This window comes from Salarias fasciatus, chromosome 19, assembly GCF_902148845.1.
Source record: "Salarias fasciatus chromosome 19, fSalaFa1.1, whole genome shotgun sequence".
NCBI classification, from domain to species: Eukaryota; Metazoa; Chordata; class Actinopteri; order Blenniiformes; family Blenniidae; genus Salarias; species Salarias fasciatus.
The window spans coordinates 10579116-10599276 of NC_043763.1; the positions used below are offsets into that span (position 1 = coordinate 10579116).

At 41.8% G+C, this 20161-nt stretch overlaps 1 protein-coding gene across 2 annotated transcripts in view; it reads right to left on the reverse strand.

Moving 5' to 3' along the window:
• Positions 1 to 20161, reverse strand: part of slc25a21 (solute carrier family 25 member 21) — a 91860-nt gene that overhangs the window by 20096 nt on the left and 51603 nt on the right. For both annotated transcript variants that reach the window (XM_030117408.1, XM_030117409.1), the window contains 2 exons: positions 13735 to 13783; positions 433 to 516 (listed from right to left, as the gene is read on the reverse strand). In XM_030117408.1, coding sequence (XP_029973268.1) covers positions 433 to 516; positions 13735 to 13783 — 133 coding nt within the window. The remainder of the gene's footprint in view (positions 1 to 432; positions 517 to 13734; positions 13784 to 20161) is intronic.

Genomic DNA, 20161 nt, shown 5'->3' on the forward strand with positions numbered 1-20161 from the left:
GGAGGATTTCCAACTGTCACAAGCCAGCCTCTCGCCGTGCGCTCGCTCACACCTCGCAGCAGATCAACTTTATATCCGTAGTAAAGCTGTCGACTCGCCGTAAACAGAGCGAGTGGCAACCACTTTCTCCTACGCCTGCACTGTCTCACAGACCTGTCACGGGGCAGGCCGAGGAGGAGGAGGGAGCCTGGCAGCATGTCTTTAGTTAGCCGCCTGCTATCCGGCGTGAGACACAGTGGATAATAAAGTACATTCAGCATGCACACGCTAGTTTAAAGCTATCAGAACTGCTTCACAGCTACTCAACCACAGCCACTTAAATTTTCTCCCTTGTGTACAGGACTTATGCATTTGTACTTTTCAACTTCAGATCTTCTGTTTGCGTTTTCTATTTTGTCCTCAAATTAGCAACAAGTGTTGTGCATAACTTACCCTTCATTGCGAAAGATCGTCCGGAAGCAGTCTCCAAGGCTCTTGTAGCTGGTGGGATCTCCTGCTCCTCTTTGGATCTGGAACCTGCAACGATAAAGTTCTAATTAAAGATGATTTTACTTTAAATATTATGACCATCAGATTTTCATTTGGCTGATTTCACCACCACACTGATGTTTTGCTCATTTTCTGTTTCGCCTGCATATTCGGGCTAACTCACAGAGCGATTCGATCTGATCATTACTGAGCTCATTTTCCTCCCCCTCTTTCTTTCATCTGCCCCTTTCCCTCCTGTGTTAAGATGAGAGGCACCTACTACCAGGTCCCCTTAGCGCACGGGGAGAACTCAAACATTTATTTAACCCAACCGATCCAATTAGCCACCCAACACCCCAGGACCAGGCCCTGTGCAGCAAGCTGTTGGGCGACTAACATGCCAGTAAGCCAATTGTAACAGCTCAAGTTACGTGTAAATTTTTAATATGATGGAACCAGTCGAGAGACTTTTTGTTAGCAAACATGCAGGTACCTCCCTAATAAAGGCCGGTGAGCGGTGTGTAAATCTTTTACATGGGAGATCAGTCGGGGGTGAAAACATGAATAGAAATCCTGTTTCAGGTATTAAAATGAGAAGAGATATGATTATATATATACTGATTTATGGTACATGTAATAAAAGTGAAAATCCAAAGGAAACTATATTTTCTAATTCCACTCTGACTGTTGATTCAAAACCATAATGTGTGTGTTCAACAATAAGTTAACAAAAAAATCTACAAACAAGGAAAAACAGTCTGTTTGTGAGGATAGTAATACCGCCACAAATGTAGATAGTCGGAGGTAACGGGACAAGAGAATGATTCCCCCCTCATATGGCTTCAACTGCTGGGTCACAAGGTCAGCAGTAAGCCGTCCATGCGGGTGCCTGATGGGGCCATAAAGAGCTCCTGGGTTCCAGTGGAAGGGGGAGTTTAGTGGGGTGAGCGGCCTTCCATATCGCTAACAGATTAACATCTTGGAGGGGTGTCCCTCCAATCCTATTTGGTGGATTCCCAAATAGCTTGTAACCCGTCCCTAAAAACTAGTTAAAACGGCATAATAAATAGATGTCTGACACCATATTAAAAAGAAGAAGAAACGAAGGACTGATGGGATGGCGGAATGAGGGGCACAGAGGAGGGGGAGCAGAGACTCATAAGATTTAAGACTTCAGGGGCTTGTAAACAAATTCAAATCTGCCTTAATTAAAGTCATATGATGGTAGGGTCAAGGATGGAAAGCACGCTGTCCCCAGACTCCCCCTGTCTCCTTTGCTCTCCCTGCTTCGACCCAAACCGGCCCTAAGAGAGTGGGGTTGGCAGGGCCGTGGTCCGATTCCAGGCCCCTGACTCCGCTTGTGACCCTGGGGTCACCTCATTTCCTCATGGCCCTCTCCTACCCTGCCATAAAAGCCAGGGACCAAACAGAAAGGCCCAGGGAGTTTGAGATAATAGGGAGGACTAGAAGAAGTTGTGGCAGCAGGGGAACTGTCAGGCCCCTGGCTAGGAAGCTGCTAATGTTGCTTTTCACAGTGACCAAAAGACTCAAACTTCCAGCCGATATTGACTGAAGTGGAGCGACGTGTGATGACAGAGTTTTAGTTTCCGTGAGGACTGCATCGATGAATAACACGTCTGTGGGCGATTGGTTTGGCCTTGGAGTCAGCCATGCGGATCATGAACTCTGCAGACTGAAGACCTGAGGTAAACCCTGGGGCTTCTTTAAAACACACAGCTTGTATCTTCTTGAGTCACCGGTGAAAGCAAACAGAGATACTGTATACTCAGGTGATGAGATCTGTGAGTCCATCAAGACTTCCCCCTCCCTCTTTCCAACTTGCCCACATCCTTCTCCGCCTGTATTTGTACTTTACAGGCCCAGAGCTGCCCGAGTGAGGGTGAAGGTGAGGGCAGCCCGGTGCTTCTACGAACGAGACGAGCACTTTGGGGTAAATAATCCTCGAGACCTCGTCCACCTGACCTCCAATGCCTATAAAAGTATAAATGTTAGGCATCTGCAAAGGAGTCAAAAAGGTAAATGAGGGCAGCTTGGCAGCCTTGAACCCCATATTCTTTGTATTTTTATGGACAGCAGCGAAGTGTTTGAGGGCCTTGCAAGGGCCGTGTCCCCTCCTAGACCCTGGTGGTAATGGGCTGAAACAGGGGGACCAACAAGATGAGCTGTCACCTCAGAGAAGCTGAGATGTTGGGGCGAGGCTCATTAATGATCGAGCCGCAAAAAAGGTCTTTGAAAAAAAGTAAAGGGGGGTTATTGGATTGATCAAAAGGCAGAGTATTGATGGGTGTACAGTTAAAGAAGCTGGACATGCTTTTTAGGAGGTCTCATAAAATGATTCCTCATTAAACTACAAGCTGGTCCTCGATGGCAGTCATAGGAAGCTGCATTAGACGAGTTACAGCTTATTTAAAATGGAAGCTACTAAATCTGTGAATAGATCAAATTAATATAAATCGACACAATTTATAGACAGGGAAAATCCTAAGTTACAACAAGTAGTTATATTTACCCATTAACTGTGTTATATTATGCAATTTTTTTCTCAAATGAATCTAGAGATTTTTTCATGTTGCTGAATATTTGGGCTGGTTGCTACACTGAGAGCTTTGATCTACTTTTGGATTTTGTATTGCACTGCCAAGTATGTTTGACAAAAACAAAACAAAAAAACAGAAACCTGATTAAAAAAAAACAAAAAAAAAAACTAAACAAAGAATATCTGAATCACAAGATGCGAGGAATCAAGGGTGAGCAAGTTCTCATGTTAGATCTGAACTGCATAAGACAATCCAGAAGGAAACATAAAGGGGAAATCTATTCTTTACAACCACACAGTTAATTTTAATGAGCAGGATCATAAAGATGGCAAAAGTCCATTGCATTGGTACGTGAGGTTAAGACCACTTTTCTCAAACTAAATGGTCCAACATGGCAAATGCCGCCCATTGTGACTTTGGCCATTCAATCATAATTCATGGCGACCAAAAACACCCCAAACAACTGGATCTTCTTCAGATTCAGTGGCTGCTTGTTTTGACAACTCGATGTTGTTGACAACAGATCTGACTCACTCTCTGGAGGTGAACAGTGTATTTGGTTATTAAAACCAGCACTAAACCAGAAGCATGACATGTAATGATGATTTCAACTGACCACCGCGAATGTTTGAAAACCAAATACTGATTGATTATATCCATGACACAAAACTACCAGGGGATTTCTTTTTTTTTTAAGCATGGCTGTTGGAGTCCAATAAAGGCAGACCTTTGGAGAAAGGAAAGGGAAAATAAAGTCAAGGGAAAGAAGACGCAAGATGGAAGCCGAGGGGAAGTGATAAACCTTTGGCGCTTGTGACACGGCAGGCTGCCAAGGCTTGATCTGGACCTGGGTAGGTTGAGTTTCAACACACCTACTGAATCCAGGAGAAGCCAGGTTATCACTCAGACTGTGGTGTGGATAACATAGGGTGGAAGTTACTCTTAAACTCATAAAACAACCAAAAAAAGATACTCATGACATCCTTCTGTCAATCACAAGTCCTTCTCGGAGCAATAAACCGGATTCCTCTGACTGAAAATGGTGACGTTAGGAGCGGTTTGCTGGCTGGTCCAGATGTTTGCCCATATAGTGTGACCCTGTGACCTGAGATCAGACCTTGTTACGGGAGAAGAGCAGGAAAAGACCTGCATAAAACAGCACGAGGACAGGCTAGACGGGGACAGGCCGAGACTGAGACTCACATGTTTTGAGCATTACAAACGTCTGGTTGACAGACAGATCGATCTGTAGGTTAGCGCGGGTCGTAGAAAAATTAGAAAACCACTAATGTAGAAGTAAATCAAATATGTGGGGAAAAAATGAGCAGTCTTGCTGGAATTCCTGTGAGTGACTGCATCATAAAAAAGCTTTCTTGGGTGTTTAATTTTGGGTCTTTTAACCTCTGCCAAACGCCACTAACTTAAAGTATGTGCTAATGTTTGAGAGACAGTTTTAAATACAACCTGATAAAACAGTTAGGATGAAAACAAATTCCGCTTCATTAGTTTAGTGAGGAGATGCAAAGAACTATGAAAACACTTAAAAATCGACAATGTCAGTAAGTGAGGAAATGGAGAAAAAAAAAAAAGGATAGAAAAGAAATAATGCAACAATACCAGACTAGAAAGAGACAGCAAGTTACTTTGATGTAAGGAAATGCTGCAGGACTTTGGAGGCTTCCCTGACAGCAGGTAACCGCTGGTTATAACACAGTGCGCTCCAGACAAGCTGCAAGCAGAGAGAAACCCCAAAGTCACTTTTACTACACTAAACTGCACTGTCATGAGTAAGCAATGCACTGTCAGAACACTCTTACGCTCTTTCCTAATAAGAATCCCTAAACTGCTAAAAACAAGCAACTGAAGGCTTTACTATGATTACAAAATGGATTTCAAGATGCTATATTTATTTTCAGCATCGTCAATCTAGTTCATTAAAAGGTGATAGGTCTAGAGAAACAACACAACTGGCCAGTTAAGACAGTGTGGCTTGATGTGAGGACATTCAGTGAAGAAAAACTTAACAAAATACTTGATCGATAGGAAGATCTGCAGGAGAAACTATCACACACACCACTCATCCTAAATGGATCACTCTTTGTTTCTTCATTACATTTCTTCAACTGCTTTTATCAAGATCTAAAGATGAAATTTTATAAGCCATATCAGGCTAAAGCCACTTTTTCCTTCAGATCGTACAGCGACTTTAGTTAGTTCAACAGATTCTCTGAGGTGTGTTGCTGCTTCTTGAAATGACCAAACTGCATGAGTGACACGAAGAATTATGGATTCGATTTGGAGACTTCTGTAAGAAGCAAGTTAAACGGGCCCAAATTGTGTAAGTGATAGAAAAAAAGTTATAAATATTAAATAGACATCTTGGAAACACAAAGGCAGAGGAAAAACTGTTGCAGTGCACAGGCTTCACAACTGCACGAAGCCCGAGTCAAGTCTATTGACTTTATTTATTCAAATGTGGTTTAGATCATAGCTGAAAAAGCAAACATATTTACATTGACTTGTTTTTAATGAGCGGAAAGAGAAGAGCTGTCACATGTCGAAGAGATACGGGTCATGAAAAATATCCAAACAACTGCCACGCCACTACACGTGTTGTTATAAATACTCATCCTAATGTGACAACAATTTATGCCCGGGCTCTGAGAGCAACTCAAAAGCAGAAATCGGCTGCTTGTAAATCGGCGGGGAAAAAGGGGTGAGGAGGTGGAATGAAGGGATGTACAGACATGCATGTGTGAGTATCGAGATGTTGCAGCGGGGGAGCAGCACTGTGGTCGCAGCGCAGTCAGGGTCTAGTGAAATCAAAGCGCACAATGCTTCTACTCTGTAATTAGTGCAGTGGAATGTGAACCCCTTCACTGATAATGATTACAGGTGCTCCACTACGACATGCAAAGACTGACGTGCACATCTGCACTTTATGGTGTACCTCTATCTATAACTAGAGTCTCTATCTGGACAGTGATCTGTTTGTGAGTGTTGTTGTTCCTCAACACCTGCAAGGAACTGCAGCAACATCTGTCACGGCATTAAAAGTAATAGGTTAAGGGTTTGTAAAGTTTATTTTTCTGGCATTGGCCTTTATTAGATAGTTGATGATAAAAGGTGAAAATAAATGTGAAACGCATCTTAAGCCCTTCGCAAATATGCACCCCTTTTGGGTACCATATAGCTGTGAGACAGATTCATAAAAAGGTCAGCTATGTAAGAATGACACAAGTGCATCACTTTAAAGGCTTCACAAAGTGATCTCTTATGCAAAGCAGGTATAAAAGACTGCTGGGACCACCTGGACGCCTTGTTTTATGCCCCTAATTTCACAGAAGTTGCAATTACCCAATTGTTTAGTGAATTTGATTATGACATAGTTAGACAATCATTTTATGTGGTTTTAGTGAAGATATATTGGACAATCAAACTGGGTTGTGGAGGAACTTGTTGATGTTGCCTTTTTTATTTTTGAGAGAACTATTTGAATAAACTTCATGAGCTGGCACATATTCCCATAACTTTGTTGGGAACTCATTAACTTAAGGAAGGAGTTTTGTATTTGTAATTTTGTTCTTTCTAAAGTCACCACAGCAACGTGAGATGCCAGTGATTACATTTTATTATTTTTACTGTTAAAATAAACTTTATGAACTGGCACATATTTTCTTAACCCCTTGCCCGATACTTTTCAAGAAATCTGAGCATGGAGTTGTATTTCGTTTCATAATTTGTGCATCATTTTAAAGTCACCAAACAACAGAACAAAACCATTTGTTAGTTCTTTGCCTTTGGCAAGTGCAAAACTACATCAGCAATGTTCAGCAAAATGATTAATCATATAATGTGTCATTATAATTAACCTCAAATGAAGAAATGAAAGAATTGCTCAGTTGCATTTGTTTTTTTAGGTGTGTCCATCACAATCCTCCCAAAAGTCAATATGTAGTATTTATCATTGTGATTATGGAATTGATATTTTTTATTGGGCATTCTAATAAAGAATACAAAAATACTAAAAAAAAAACTACTATACGCAACATTTAATGGCAATTCCATTTTTTTTTTTTTATTATTGACTTTTTTGCAAAAATGTGGTACATGAAAATTAGAGTACGGTTTAAGCTATGGAAAAATTACAAGCAAATAACAATATGGGTTAAGTGTATGACAGAAACGGTTAGGGGGCAGAAAAGTTGGTGGTTATGCTTAACAAAACCTCAAATGTTAACTGTAGGTCTGTGAGAAGATAAGCTGTCACAGCGTGACTGTTAGACGTACCACCCTGCTCACACTCTTATTGATGCACCTATCGCACACGGGTGTGTGCTTAAATATCAACACGCAATCCTCCATGCTTTTCTACCTATACGTACTATTAAACAGCAGCGTGCCGTAGCGTTTCAGTCAGGGCCAGCAGGAACAATAAAAGCTTTGGACTTTTGTACCTGATGATGCTTACAGGTACCACAGGCTCAAGCCACTCTTAAAGGTACAATTATCTCTTTTCATTTTTTTTTTTTATCTGTATGCATTCCTTGCAGATATTTCTAGTAGTCGAACTGGAAGTTCAAGATCCGAGCTTTTTACCCTCATCAGGTATGAGGTGTGCAGAGTAGTTTGCCGTCTGATGTCATTTATTTCTATCATACCTGTTTGCTTTGCTAGCATTACTAAACCATAATGGTAGAAGCTGAAAAGTAACGATGCTTAATATCTGTTGAAGGTTTTTTTTTAGATTTGAAATTGAAGCATCATGAGACAGGAATCTTGTAACCAGTAAATCTAAATTATCTGAACTGAAAGTATTAAACTTGAAACTTGTTTTCCTGAGTTTGCCTGTTAACCAAACTGCTTTGGTTCACCAGACCCTGCTGAATATTCTGCTTCGCCTTGCTGATGAAAAGATTTGTTCATCGTCCATTTAAACTGCACAGCTTGCCGCTACCAGCGGACTGAAGCGATGCACTAGCTAAGCTGGGTTTATCCTGCGTGCACATGGCATGTGTTTGGCTTTACACCGTGAGTAAAGTCTTGCCCTGCAGTCTTCCAGCACTGGGGGGGATTAGGAGCCAGCTTGACTACTGCTGACCCGCTTGCTCCTTTACAAGTAAAGATCAGCTATCAGACTGCTGCTGCTTTGTGGCCTGCTGTTTGAGGGTTGTGTCAGGGATTCCTTCTTAAGTGCACAGAGGTTCACCAAGCAGTTGGGGGTAAACGGGAGTGGAGGCGGGGGGGGGGCCTAGCCCAAGCCTCTCGGCCATCCTTAGCGCTGACACGCGTTTCTCACAAAAGACTGGACGTCATCTGTCAAAGCCTTCATCAAAGATCACTTTCAAGCCCCCCAAGCGGCTCGCACTTTCATGCGTGCTGTGACCAAATGGTGGTAGTGTTGCCATCGATACTGCCATAAGCGAGGGCCGGTAACAGGTTTTTCTAATCAGGCTTGAAATGGGCTACTGGCAGGCTTAGTGGTTTGCAGTGACAGCCATGTCATGCAACACAATTTACAGAATTGCACAATTCAGTACAGATCTCCTCCAGCACATGTACAACAGGGATTCAAAACCAAACATTACATAATCCCTCCAGAAACAACAGAATTCAGAAGAATTGTTGGAAGTTTAAACAACGGTTTCGACATGATATCAATGAGGTTCTTATGCAATAGGAACATTAACAAAAGCAGCAAACAATCAACAACAGATAAACTGAAAGACTTGCTAAAAGCCTGAAACCACAGAAGTTGAAGTTCACAGAGTCGAAGGATTTGGAAACCTGGGTGAAGAGTGATAATGGAGAAAAGACAGAGAGCAGAAGAAGAAAGAGAAGTCTGAAAGGCGGAGCAGTGTGAAAATATTCGAGGTGCCAACGCAGGCAGAGAGCGGCTCAGTCAAATGGCTTTGCACAAATACATTTTGGGGCTCATTACTGCAAACACATCAAACCATGTGTGCAGCGTGGAAGCTGCAAGGAGCTCACTGTGACACAAGAAGCAGCTCAAGCAGACGCAGACGCCAGGAGGGTGTGGCTTTGCTTTCTGGGCGGAAGCAAATGGGCTGATGGGAAGCGGCCCTCAGATGTGTGCGAGTATGTTTGTGCATGAATGTTTATAAGGGTGGAGCTCCATGTAACAGGATCCCGACATGAAGGGAAATGCGGGCTCAGTGCGACTCTCTAATGAGAGGGGGAACCTGATCAGAGTCAGATGGGGTGCCCCAAGCGCACAGCCCCCTGCGGAAAGTGCCGCCCGACACCCTTTGTTACCTCCAAGTGAGCTGAGACCAGCCCATGAACCATGTAACTAGGTGGTTTCCAGGTTAATGAAAAGCTGTAACTCCGGTCCCACTGTCTCTCGCCGCTAAAACTGACGACTGCCCGCCCTCGTCACACCGTGCCACACCCCCCGACTCCTCACCTCCACATTCCTCCCTCTGCCCAAGAAGGGGGTGTCGGGGTCAGGGGCAATTAACTGTTTACTTTGTGCTAAGTATGCTATATTTATATTTTAGAATGATTATTATCCAGAGTGAGTCACAGTGAGACAAACGCTACAATTTGCGGATTAACTTGAATTTTGGGATTAAAGCAACAAAGAACATGAAACAGCAAAGTCACAGTTGGAAATGTAAAATGGTTGTTCTAAACCTTTAAATGGTCCATAAAAGTCAATTGGAACCAAAAAAAAAAGCTTAAACAGAAGTACTTCTATACAACTATTACGCTTTGTTCTAGTTGGATTTAGATTCCTCTGCATATCGGTGTGTCTATTAGGTAAAATAAGCGTGAACAAAAAATGTCAGGGTACCATTGGTTTTCTAGAGACAAAACAGTTATTTCATGAAATTGTATAAACAAATAAAATACATATCAGTGGCTTCCCTGCACTGTTTAAAATTCCTTATTCACAATATGTTTGATGCTTATAATTATCCATTTTATTCCAGAAACAAACCTCTATCTGCTGCTTTGTGTTGCCACTTTATAAAACCTGTTTTAGTGCCGATTTTGACTCTCTTTCTCTCACCAGGGAGAAAGGCCGTGAGTCAGACTGATGGAGGGTTTTGCTCAGCAGGAGTCGCTCAGGCGGAAGAAAGCTGTACTTGTTAGCAGAGGTGAGGAACAGGGGTCGTGGCTCGAGTGGTCAGCGAGCGCGCCACAAAAATCTGAAGTGCAACAACGAAGGCAAAAAAACTCACTGTGAGTTAGATAAGGACAGTGGTTCAGTCAATGTATTGTTCCCATCAGTTTTTAAAAAGTGCAATAACATTAGACGATTTACATAAAGTGAGGAAATCTGCAGTTGTGAGATTTATTGTTGTAATAATGATCATTGGTTGTCTTAGCCATGAGAAACTGATTATTTCCCCCTTAAACAGAAACACGTATGCATAAGAAGGTTGCATTTGTGGGATAAGCAACACAGATGAGTACGTGGGTTGCGCACGACCTTCAGAATGTGGCATTTAGAGTGGCGGCCTGCCTGCAGTCCTGACTTCAACTCTTGTGGGATCAGCTTGCTGTTCGTACCCGGGTGAACAACACAAACACGTTGGCTAACTTGTGTCAACTGCTGGTTAAAGAACGAAACCAGTCCCACAGCAGCGTGTGAGCGAGCGGGTGACCGCCACGAGGAGGAGGGGGCCAGACTGCCGTGGCAGTGTGTGGTTCTGTCACACAATGCTGGGGCTCCGGTTTGTCAAGCAAACGCATTGTTAAATTCTTGTTTCCATAAACTTAATTCGTCCAGTGAACCAAACAAAAGTCAACAGCAAACAAACGCTGCTGTGAGTGGCAGAGAAGATTTCCAAATGTGTTCACGTGCACACTCCGCATTCTCAGCCCTGCTAGACATCCCACTAATGCATATTCCAGGCAAAGCCACCACAAATATGGTTTCCAATGATATGAAACAAACAAGTGGTTCACCCCCAAAATGTCTGAGAACTTTAAAGATTAATCAAAAAAGTTGACACCTTCAGCTGTTCTTATGCTCTGTTACTGGCTGCTGAAGAATAACATCAAAATACCAAATGGCAACGATGTTACAATCAACACCCCCGATCTAGAAAGAGATGAGTTTGTTTAATTTAACTTGGCCTGTATTGTTCATGAGAAAATGAACCAGTGGCTGCCGTAATAATAAGAGGAGTCAAGGATCGACCAGATTCAAGAATTCTGTAAGGCTCAATGAAGCACGAAGCACAATTTCAGTTGTAGTTGCTGCAAATGAATGCTGCTTCCTGACATGTGAACTCTGCCCGGTTTGGAGGGAAAAGAAGGAAAAATGAACTCGAAAAAATGATCCTGATAGAGACCCAGTGGGTGTGCCATCGCTAAATCATTGATATGTCTGACGGATTCAGTCATCTTCTTTAAGATGAAGTCTTTGACTTGACTGTCTTTCATAATATAGTAACACACACTACTTCTGTTATGTTCTCGTTTGCTGTATAACAGCTTCAACACTTCACTGACTTATATATTGACGCAGTCAGCTCAGGCTGACTGTGCAACCTCTGAATGTCTTTTTTTAAATGTAGTATTAATGAGTAAAGCAGTAAAGTAATAAGTAGCTATTCCACCATGTAGCTCCAGTCTCACATCATCAGCTCAGAATGGCCTGCACGGACTTGCATGCACTATTTTTTTTTTTTTTTTTAATAAAATTGATTAAAAACATTACATTTATTTATAACAATGTATTTATATTAAGAGAGAAGGAATTTAGCATATTAAGGCCAAGACGCATGCACAGCCAGAGTCTTTTTATTGGATATCTCGAGCTTGTGTTTTAATAAATTCACCTTCCCAGCGTTTCAACAGCCCAATATTAAGAGCTTTCAATCATGTTGGAAGCTGCATGTGCATGTATTGTAGATGTATTCTAGAAGACTGTGAAACTAGATTTTCCCTTATCAATCAAAGTGGCTATTTTAAAGAGTTTTCATGAGTAATAACTATTCAGCAACCAGTGGTGTCGTTAGCTGCTGCTACTAATTCTGAATGTGTAATTCACTACTTCTTCCTCCTCCTCCTCCTCTCGATTAAAGACTGGCGAGAGATAAACCCTCATTTGGAAAATAGGCAAACATCAGCTTGAAGGCAGGTACGCATTGTGTCAGGTTTACCTTTCCAGTAGAAAAAAAAAAAAAAAAAAGGAAAAAGGGAGAAAGAATGAAAGAAAGAAAAAACCCTTTGATTCTGTGTTGGTGGAAAGAAGTAAATTTACTCCAGTTGCTGTTCAATTTGGACCGGTGGACATTAAAGCAGGAGCCAGTGCCTAATAAGAGCCATGCCTGAGTGAGAGACATAGAAAGAACAAGAGCGAGAGAGAGAGAGCGGGAGAAACCCAGTGGAGGTGTGTCTCTGTCTCGGCTCCAAGGTTCCTGCTAATAGATTTCAGCTCCCTCAGTGTCCCAATTAGCTGGTATGTATGCTTGGTTTATGAATTCATGTGTGGATGTTAAGTGTGTGAACATATATGGATGTGGTGTATGTGTGCAAATTTCCACGTTTTAGTGTGTGTTCCCATTTCTGTTCAGACACTTTCTAAAACACCCAATTAGCTTAAACGGAAAAAAAAAAAAAAATACTCCCTTTTTAGCATTTAGCTGGGGGGGAAAAAAAAGAGACAAATTTTCAAAGCCAAGAACAAAAGGAATCAATTTACAGAGATTCCTTCTCAGCAGCGAGATGCCGATCAGCGTAAACACATGGCGACGAAAAACAAAGAGGCCAACAGATAAACCTGTCCACTTTTAGAGCAGCGTTTACCACTTTTTAAGGAAGAGCATTACAAAGAAAATAGTGGGTGCACTTTTAACCCTGACCCTGTGTGAGGACGGACAGGCGCAGCTCAAGACTTACCTGTAATAAACCCCCTCGGCTTCCACACGTGACCATAAATCACACCGCGGGCCTTCAAAGTATCGAATATCGACTAATACAACACCGCTCACCCCCGGCTTTTATCCCCGCGTTTCCTCCTCTGTGTTCTGGTGGTGGCACTGCCTTTAAAGTGCAACCATCTCACTTTTTTAAAAGGCACGCCAAGCAATTTATTTACCAAGAAACTGCTGCCATAAATGACAGAAAAAGCAGTACAATTTACTGACAAGTAGTGAATGGGGCAGGGGGGCGCAGAGCGAAGCCAGAGGTCTTGGCTGGGCCTGTGAAAGACTATAAAGCTTTAGTAGTAGCCCACGACCTGTTTATGGCCGGCTGAGACACTGTGGAGTGAGGCTCCTGATCACTCTGCGAGCTCGAGATGGCGGCGGCTTTCTGCGTAACGCGCAAACAGGAGATGGCAACGGAAAACAAGCCATTAACACAGCCAGCGCGTTTAGCGGCGTGTGATTTATTCTGCGGGACGGCGGACTTCCCAGGAACCGCGGGCTGTTTCAAAGAAGAAGAAAATAAAAGGCTTTGAGACTTTTTTTCTTGAATTAAATAATGAGGGAAAAGGAAGCAAAGAAAAAACTAAGGAGATTGAGTAAAAAATGAAACATTTGATTTGAACATTTGTGAATGAAGTGAATCAAGTATTTTATTTTCCACAAAATGTCAACTTACATGGAGAATGAGTCTGAAGTAGCAACAGGAGCTTTAAAGACAGATGGGAACAAAAGCGCATTTCTGACAGAGCCTAGAACTTTAATGAGAATTTCTTTTTTTTGTGAATAAATGCAATGCTTACCTTGTCTTCACCACATCAAGGGGATGCATCAAGCAGATCTCCACCAGGCCTGAAAGCAGCAACAGAACATGGACGAGTTTAGAGATTTTTCTTCTATTCGATTAATGAAACAGTTTTGAAATTGAAATAAAGTTTCATCTGCAGTCGTGAACATTCAGAGGCTTTAGCATCAGCAATGCTTAAAACGTGTCAACATTCCACTGCAGCCCTGAAAATAAAAGAGCTTGATCGTGTTTTCTTCCAGGATAGATTTCAGATAAAGACAGCAGCATAACAAAACAAAAATATGACTTGGAGGAACTTTTGGTAAACTTGAGCAACTTCTGAAAAATGCATTATTTTGTCATTTTGCCAGAAACAAACAGCTAACTCAGTTTGATTTACATGAACATTTGCTATTTTGTCAGATTCACATCACTGTATTTTAAATGTTTTCAGACTCCTGGTCACACCACGCCGTCGACCTGTCTAATATATATCTACTTTATCCAGACTACGGTTGCTGTGGGCTAAATCCTTTCCCAGTGAACACACAGCAGCTCAAATGAGAAATATTTAGGAAAAAAACCCCACCATAGTTTAACTCTTAAACAATGCATGAATAGATGCCAAGTTAGTGAATGATAAAAAAAAAAAAGCACAACATTGAGCATTAGTAGCCACATGCTGTACGTCAGTCAGATTTTCCATGAACTCAATGTGAACTTGGGACGTTTCTGTTAAAGCCTGTAATGATCTGATAGCAACATAAATCTAATGCCATGTTTGACAGCTCAGTTAAAAACAGATCTGATAAGGCAGTTGCCTAACTAAACCCCAAGAAAAATGCCAGCTCATGTTGGTTCATGGGATTTTTTTTTTTGTTGAAGTTTTTCTGCAGTTTTGCAAGTTTGAGTGACGTGAGAAAACCAAACAGACACAGATACAAGCTCAACATGCATGTTCTGCCGCCGTTGCATTAATCATCACGAAGGGTAAAATAATCTCACTGAAAGAAGACATTTCAAAACAGCTGAATCCTCTTTACATCCGCACTGTGGAGGCTGGTTGAAAATCAATGAGCCTCCGAGGTTTTGCACACAAAAAACAGCAACTGGAGCTTCTGACTGCAGCATCTCTTCACTGCAGCTCTAAAATCTTCCTCTGCAGATTCTCCTGTGTGTACACAGCTGCTCAGAAATATAGAGGTCTTTCTAATTAGCTCAATTAAACATATTGTCCATAAAAAAAAAAAAAAAAACTAAGTCTGCTGGGGTTTTTCCAGGGAAGTAATTATCAAGTGAAATACCACAGAAGAAATCGCTCCGTCTGCAGTTGCATCTCGACGTACGACTCATGAGAACCAAAATCTTTTGAACCGGGCTCAAGACTCAAGCACGATTCCATCTGTTAATGCTCAGTTGACCTTGGTCGGCGATGCTACCCCACCGAAAAGGTAAACACAAGACCTATTAATAGCCCGGCAGTGAAGACGAGGCACGCCAAGTCTTTCAGCGGTTAATCAGGTTACACGATGAAACCAAACCTGCTTGCGTGCTCGATCAGTCTGTACAAACACGAGGATCTGGGAAGTGACTGAACATGCCGAAAGTGGAGTGATCCAATGGTGAAAAGGCAGCGTTACGAAGGGGGGGGAAAAAAAAAAAAAAAGAGGTCAATGGCTTTGACATGTACTAGAAAAATATATCTGTATCCAAGTCATCAAAATACCTTCCAAGATCTACGAGGTAATCCAGACGACAAACCCAATTCGTCATTAACTGCTTATCATTACCTGCCAGAGTTGGATCTATTCCGACAGGACTTCAAGCCAAGTTTTTTTTCCGAGCATAACTGAGAATCACTTGTCTAGATCCTTTTAGCAGCAATAACTTTCCCATTTGTCCTACATTCTAAATACCAGAAAACAGCCAGATTTTATTATTATTATTATTTTTTTTAAATAACATAGGCTAATATACAAATGTCAATGGCGGTCCTATGGAACATTATAACAAATGGACGGTGGATCCTATAACAATTTCAAATAACAAAAATATACTGATGGTTCGTAAAAAAAAATTCCCTTGTTCGGTCAGTTACTTCTACACTTATGACCTATAACCTCTCAAATATTTCCAAACTAACTTTGAAAGTGACCTTTGAGTTAAAAAAAAAAAAAAGGAAGAAAAGGTATTCTTATCAAATAAGGAATAAAGTTAAATGCCGTGTACGTGAACACATAATCACAAAGAACAATTGAAATATTTCACTTTATAAAAGACAAATGTAATTTTTTTTAGATGCATGTGTATAATCTTCATTTAATATTTTTGTCTTATGATTTAATATGTTATTTGTATTTTGAAAGGGAATTAAATGTTTCAGGAAGGCTGGAAATACCAGAAGAAGAAAAAAAACCTATCGATTTGCTTGTGGATTTGCACTTAAACTTAAAAAAAATCAGTACCTGCTAAGTCACCTTCGTGTTCAAGAGAACGGTGTTTGTGCACATCTGGACTCTTCACTGAAATGATTCACTCTAGATTTCGGGCCTCATCGTAAACCTCAGATTACAGGAACCTTAAAAAGGATACAAGTTTCCAAATGCTTCATTAGCTTAGAGATGTAACATTAGCGAACATGCTTCGCTAATTGAAAGGTTTGTTCCACTTTACACTCCACACGTGCAGCGGCGGTTAGCTGGGCGCTTTTAAACACGCGTGAGGTGGTGAATTCTCAGGCTGTCAGTCTTTTAGTTAAAGCGCACCGTGGACCGAATATGGGCTTCATGTCGGCTCGCGATGCGTGTCCAGTGCGGCAGTTGCGAAAGGATTCGGCGATGACAGGTAAAAATGCAAAACTGGGCCGTGTTTGTTTGAGCGTCTGTCAAAAACTCTTGCAGACAGGACTCCTTAAAAACAACTGACGGCAGATGCGACGACAAGCTGGATGGGTTTGAAAAGAAAACAGAAATCGGAGAAAGTGACTGACCATAATCCTAAAATGACCTATATATGACACTGTGCGAAGCAGCTTATTTTTGTCTGTGCTGCATGGTGTGTGTGTGTGTCTGTGTGTGTGTGTGTGTGTGTGTGTGTGGGGGGGATTTTCCAATGCTTTGGAAAATTCATAACATTTTGGCGTGACGGAATGAAGTACGAACGACATCCTCCTGGGAAACCGTCCAGTGAGTCCATCACAGGAATCAACAATCACACCTACAATCACATGCATCATCAAATGAAGGCTTTTCCTGGACTGGAGGAGGAAACTGGAGTAAGTGAGGAAAACCGCCACAGAATGAACATGAAAACTCCACACACACACACACACACACACACACACACAAAAGCATCCAAGTCCAAACCAGAGGCAAAACTTCTCACTATGTGGTGAAAGTGCTAGCCACTACGCTATCATGTTGCCCTCAAATAAAACAAATGTCACAGAAAAGAGATAGAAAAGCATTTTTTCCCATCTTTAACTCTCTGGAGGACATCTACACAAGCTAAGATCTTATATTCTTTTGAGAGGCCGGCAGTCATTAGTAAAGATTTTACTATGTGATGATTAAGTGAAGCAAACGGATGAAAATGTCGGTTTTCGTGTTTATGTTGCGTTGCTACTTCTGAGAATGATTCTTGGCAACAGATTAGTAGAAATGTCATCATGTGGGGAAAAAACACTGACCAAGCTCTGCAGAAAAGACATTCCTGATGACTGATCAATAAACGGTTTAACACATGGCTGCATCCATCCATCTGCTCTATCATTTTTTTCCCCAAGTGAATATGGGTTAAGTCAGGTGTATATAACCGCATACATATTCACATTTATTGATGATTTAGGATCATCAATGAGCTTCACGTGCATGTTTTGTAGTGCAAGTATTAATTTACTGCATTAAATTCAAGTTTATTCAAGCAAAATCCTCGTTGCTCCTGCAGTTCTGCAGGACGGAGAACCGCGTTGTGGTGATCCAGTGAGTATCGTCGTCATTGAAATCAATTCAGGTCAGACGGGATCTGGTAATCTAAATGTCTCTGCATGTGAGACCCCGGAGCGATTTCCTCAACACCACGGAGAGGAAGCGTCTCCCTCCACTTTGCTCCAGAGCATCCTGCTCCTCCACCCCAGCTGTCAGCACGTACTACTGTTTAATCATGGAGCGCGGCAGCAGTGAACCCACACACTCTTGAGAGCACTTCACACCCCTCCATACCTCCTCTGATGCACTCACTGATGCATGCTGGGGGAATGATGCTACTGAACTGCTTTTTTTTTTTTTAAAACCCCTCCTCCTCTCCTGCCGCAGCCTGCCTGCAGCTTCTCCAGCTGCGAGGAGGGGCCTGATATTACAGTGACCCACTGTTCGGCTGACGCTTTGGGCTTTGCTACACATCAGTGAGCGACATATTTGGCGATTCCATTATTTTAAAGGTCATTTTGTTTCTCAACCACAGTGGCAGTGACAGGGACTGTCATCAAGCGCTGTGCACACACGCAAGTGCTAATGGGAAAAGGGTGTCTGGAGCACAGTTTAAAACTCAAGATTAATGTTTTCTGTGCCAAAACATTGCGTAACGGATGAATTTGCAACACAGTGATACAATTAGCTTAGCTTCATACTGTGACTACATATAGCTTTTAATCTAAATTTATTTTCACATGATCTGCAGCTGAACGGCAGAAACAATAAGGTTAGATGTTTAAGAAGTACTGCACCCTGATTTTTGCATCAACTCTGCAGTAGCACAAGTAGCCTCGCTGGTAGCACGGGTGCAGGCAAGGCATTCCAGGTCGCCCGATAACACGTCATCCGAAGAGAGAAAATCATGCATCATGCAGATGAAGATGCTTATCTGTGTTGGTTTTGGCTGGGGAACGCGTTCGGTTTGCTCCCACGCAGAAGTGCGAAAGAAAAACAATGGAGCACCAGGGAAATATTGCTCAAAGGGTGCAGGTGCCATCCATCAATGCCGAGACACTCACTGAATGAATGACTGTAGTTCCCTGCAGCTACAGGGGGAAGGTCAGTGCCACAGGAAGCCAGACTTGCCCGGTTAAATGGACTTATACGTTAGAGACGTTCAGCCCGGTCATTTCACACGCTTACTTGACCCCGCTACAGTTCTTCCGCTGGAAGTAGTGATCGCAGCAGCTTCAAAAGTAGGCTCACACACTCATTAGCCAATTATGTTAATAATAGATTACTGGTTAATTGCATGAAAGAGCAGAAACGATACTCCCAAAATAGTCACTCTTGCAATAAATTACAGAAAAAAAAACAACAAAACCCCATAAAAATCACAAATTGTGCAGTTTTTTCATTTACACTTCTGAGAAATAAATCTGCAATGTGTTAATAATTTTACAAACAAAATACATTTCTTGGCTCATTGGAAGCCAAAGCAGAAAATTACAGCCCGTCCTGCGGTTTCAAGGCGTGAGGTGAGACACAATAGTGTTATGATGACAGAGTTTCACCTCACAGGCCTGTTCTGGTTTTGACAAGCGCTCCTGACTGAACCTGCAGGTAATATCTCATGCCTCCATGTCCACCATTAATACCTTTCAAGGCACATCAGATCTGGAATGCTAAACAAACCCTGTGAGGTGTTGCTGCACCGCAATTTGTCAGCAGAGGCAACAAAAACCAACACGATATCCATCAGCGGCAGCGGCAGCAGGGCCGGGCCGGGCGCTCTGATTCAGGAAACCTGATTCATTCGAGGTTCTTTTAGAGTTCAGAGAGAACTGAGGCGGACAGGAGGAGGAATGCATGGCAATCAGTGATTCAGCAAATTAAAAAAAAATAAATAAAAAAAAAATGCACAGGTGGAGACGCACAGTTTCAACAACCGATGAGTTGGAGATGAATCAGAAATGATTTTCATTCATTTTATTGCAAGGATCAAGTTTTCGCATGTCGTTCTTCAGTACGTCCTGCAGACAAGACGCCAGGCGTTCACAGAGCAGAGGAAGGAGACCCTCACCAAGAGGACAGTTTTGGTTGATTCAATGTTATGAGACAAAAAGTAGAACTCTTCTGGTATCAGTTTGATGTTTTCATGAAAAATAAATTTATTTTTAAATAGTCTGCAAATGTGATAACTGTTGGTCTGTTTTCTAAAGGTGTGTGGTGTGATTTTAACCCTATTACACTCACAAAACTTTTTTTTTTTTTTTTTTTTAAATAATTAATATTTCTGCTTTTTCTCAAAAAATATATGTTGAAACAAATCATGCGGGGGAAATTATCCCCGCGTTTTCCCTGCTCCTCTCCGTCTCCCCCCAGGAAATGAGCTGCTCCACACACTACATTTTTCTGGGACATTCATCATGTAGGTTTATGTTAGGCTGGTAATAAATTTGCAAATTATTCGCAAATCAAGAGAAAAAAAATTAATGAAGAATGTAACATGTCAGTGCCCAAGTAACGTGG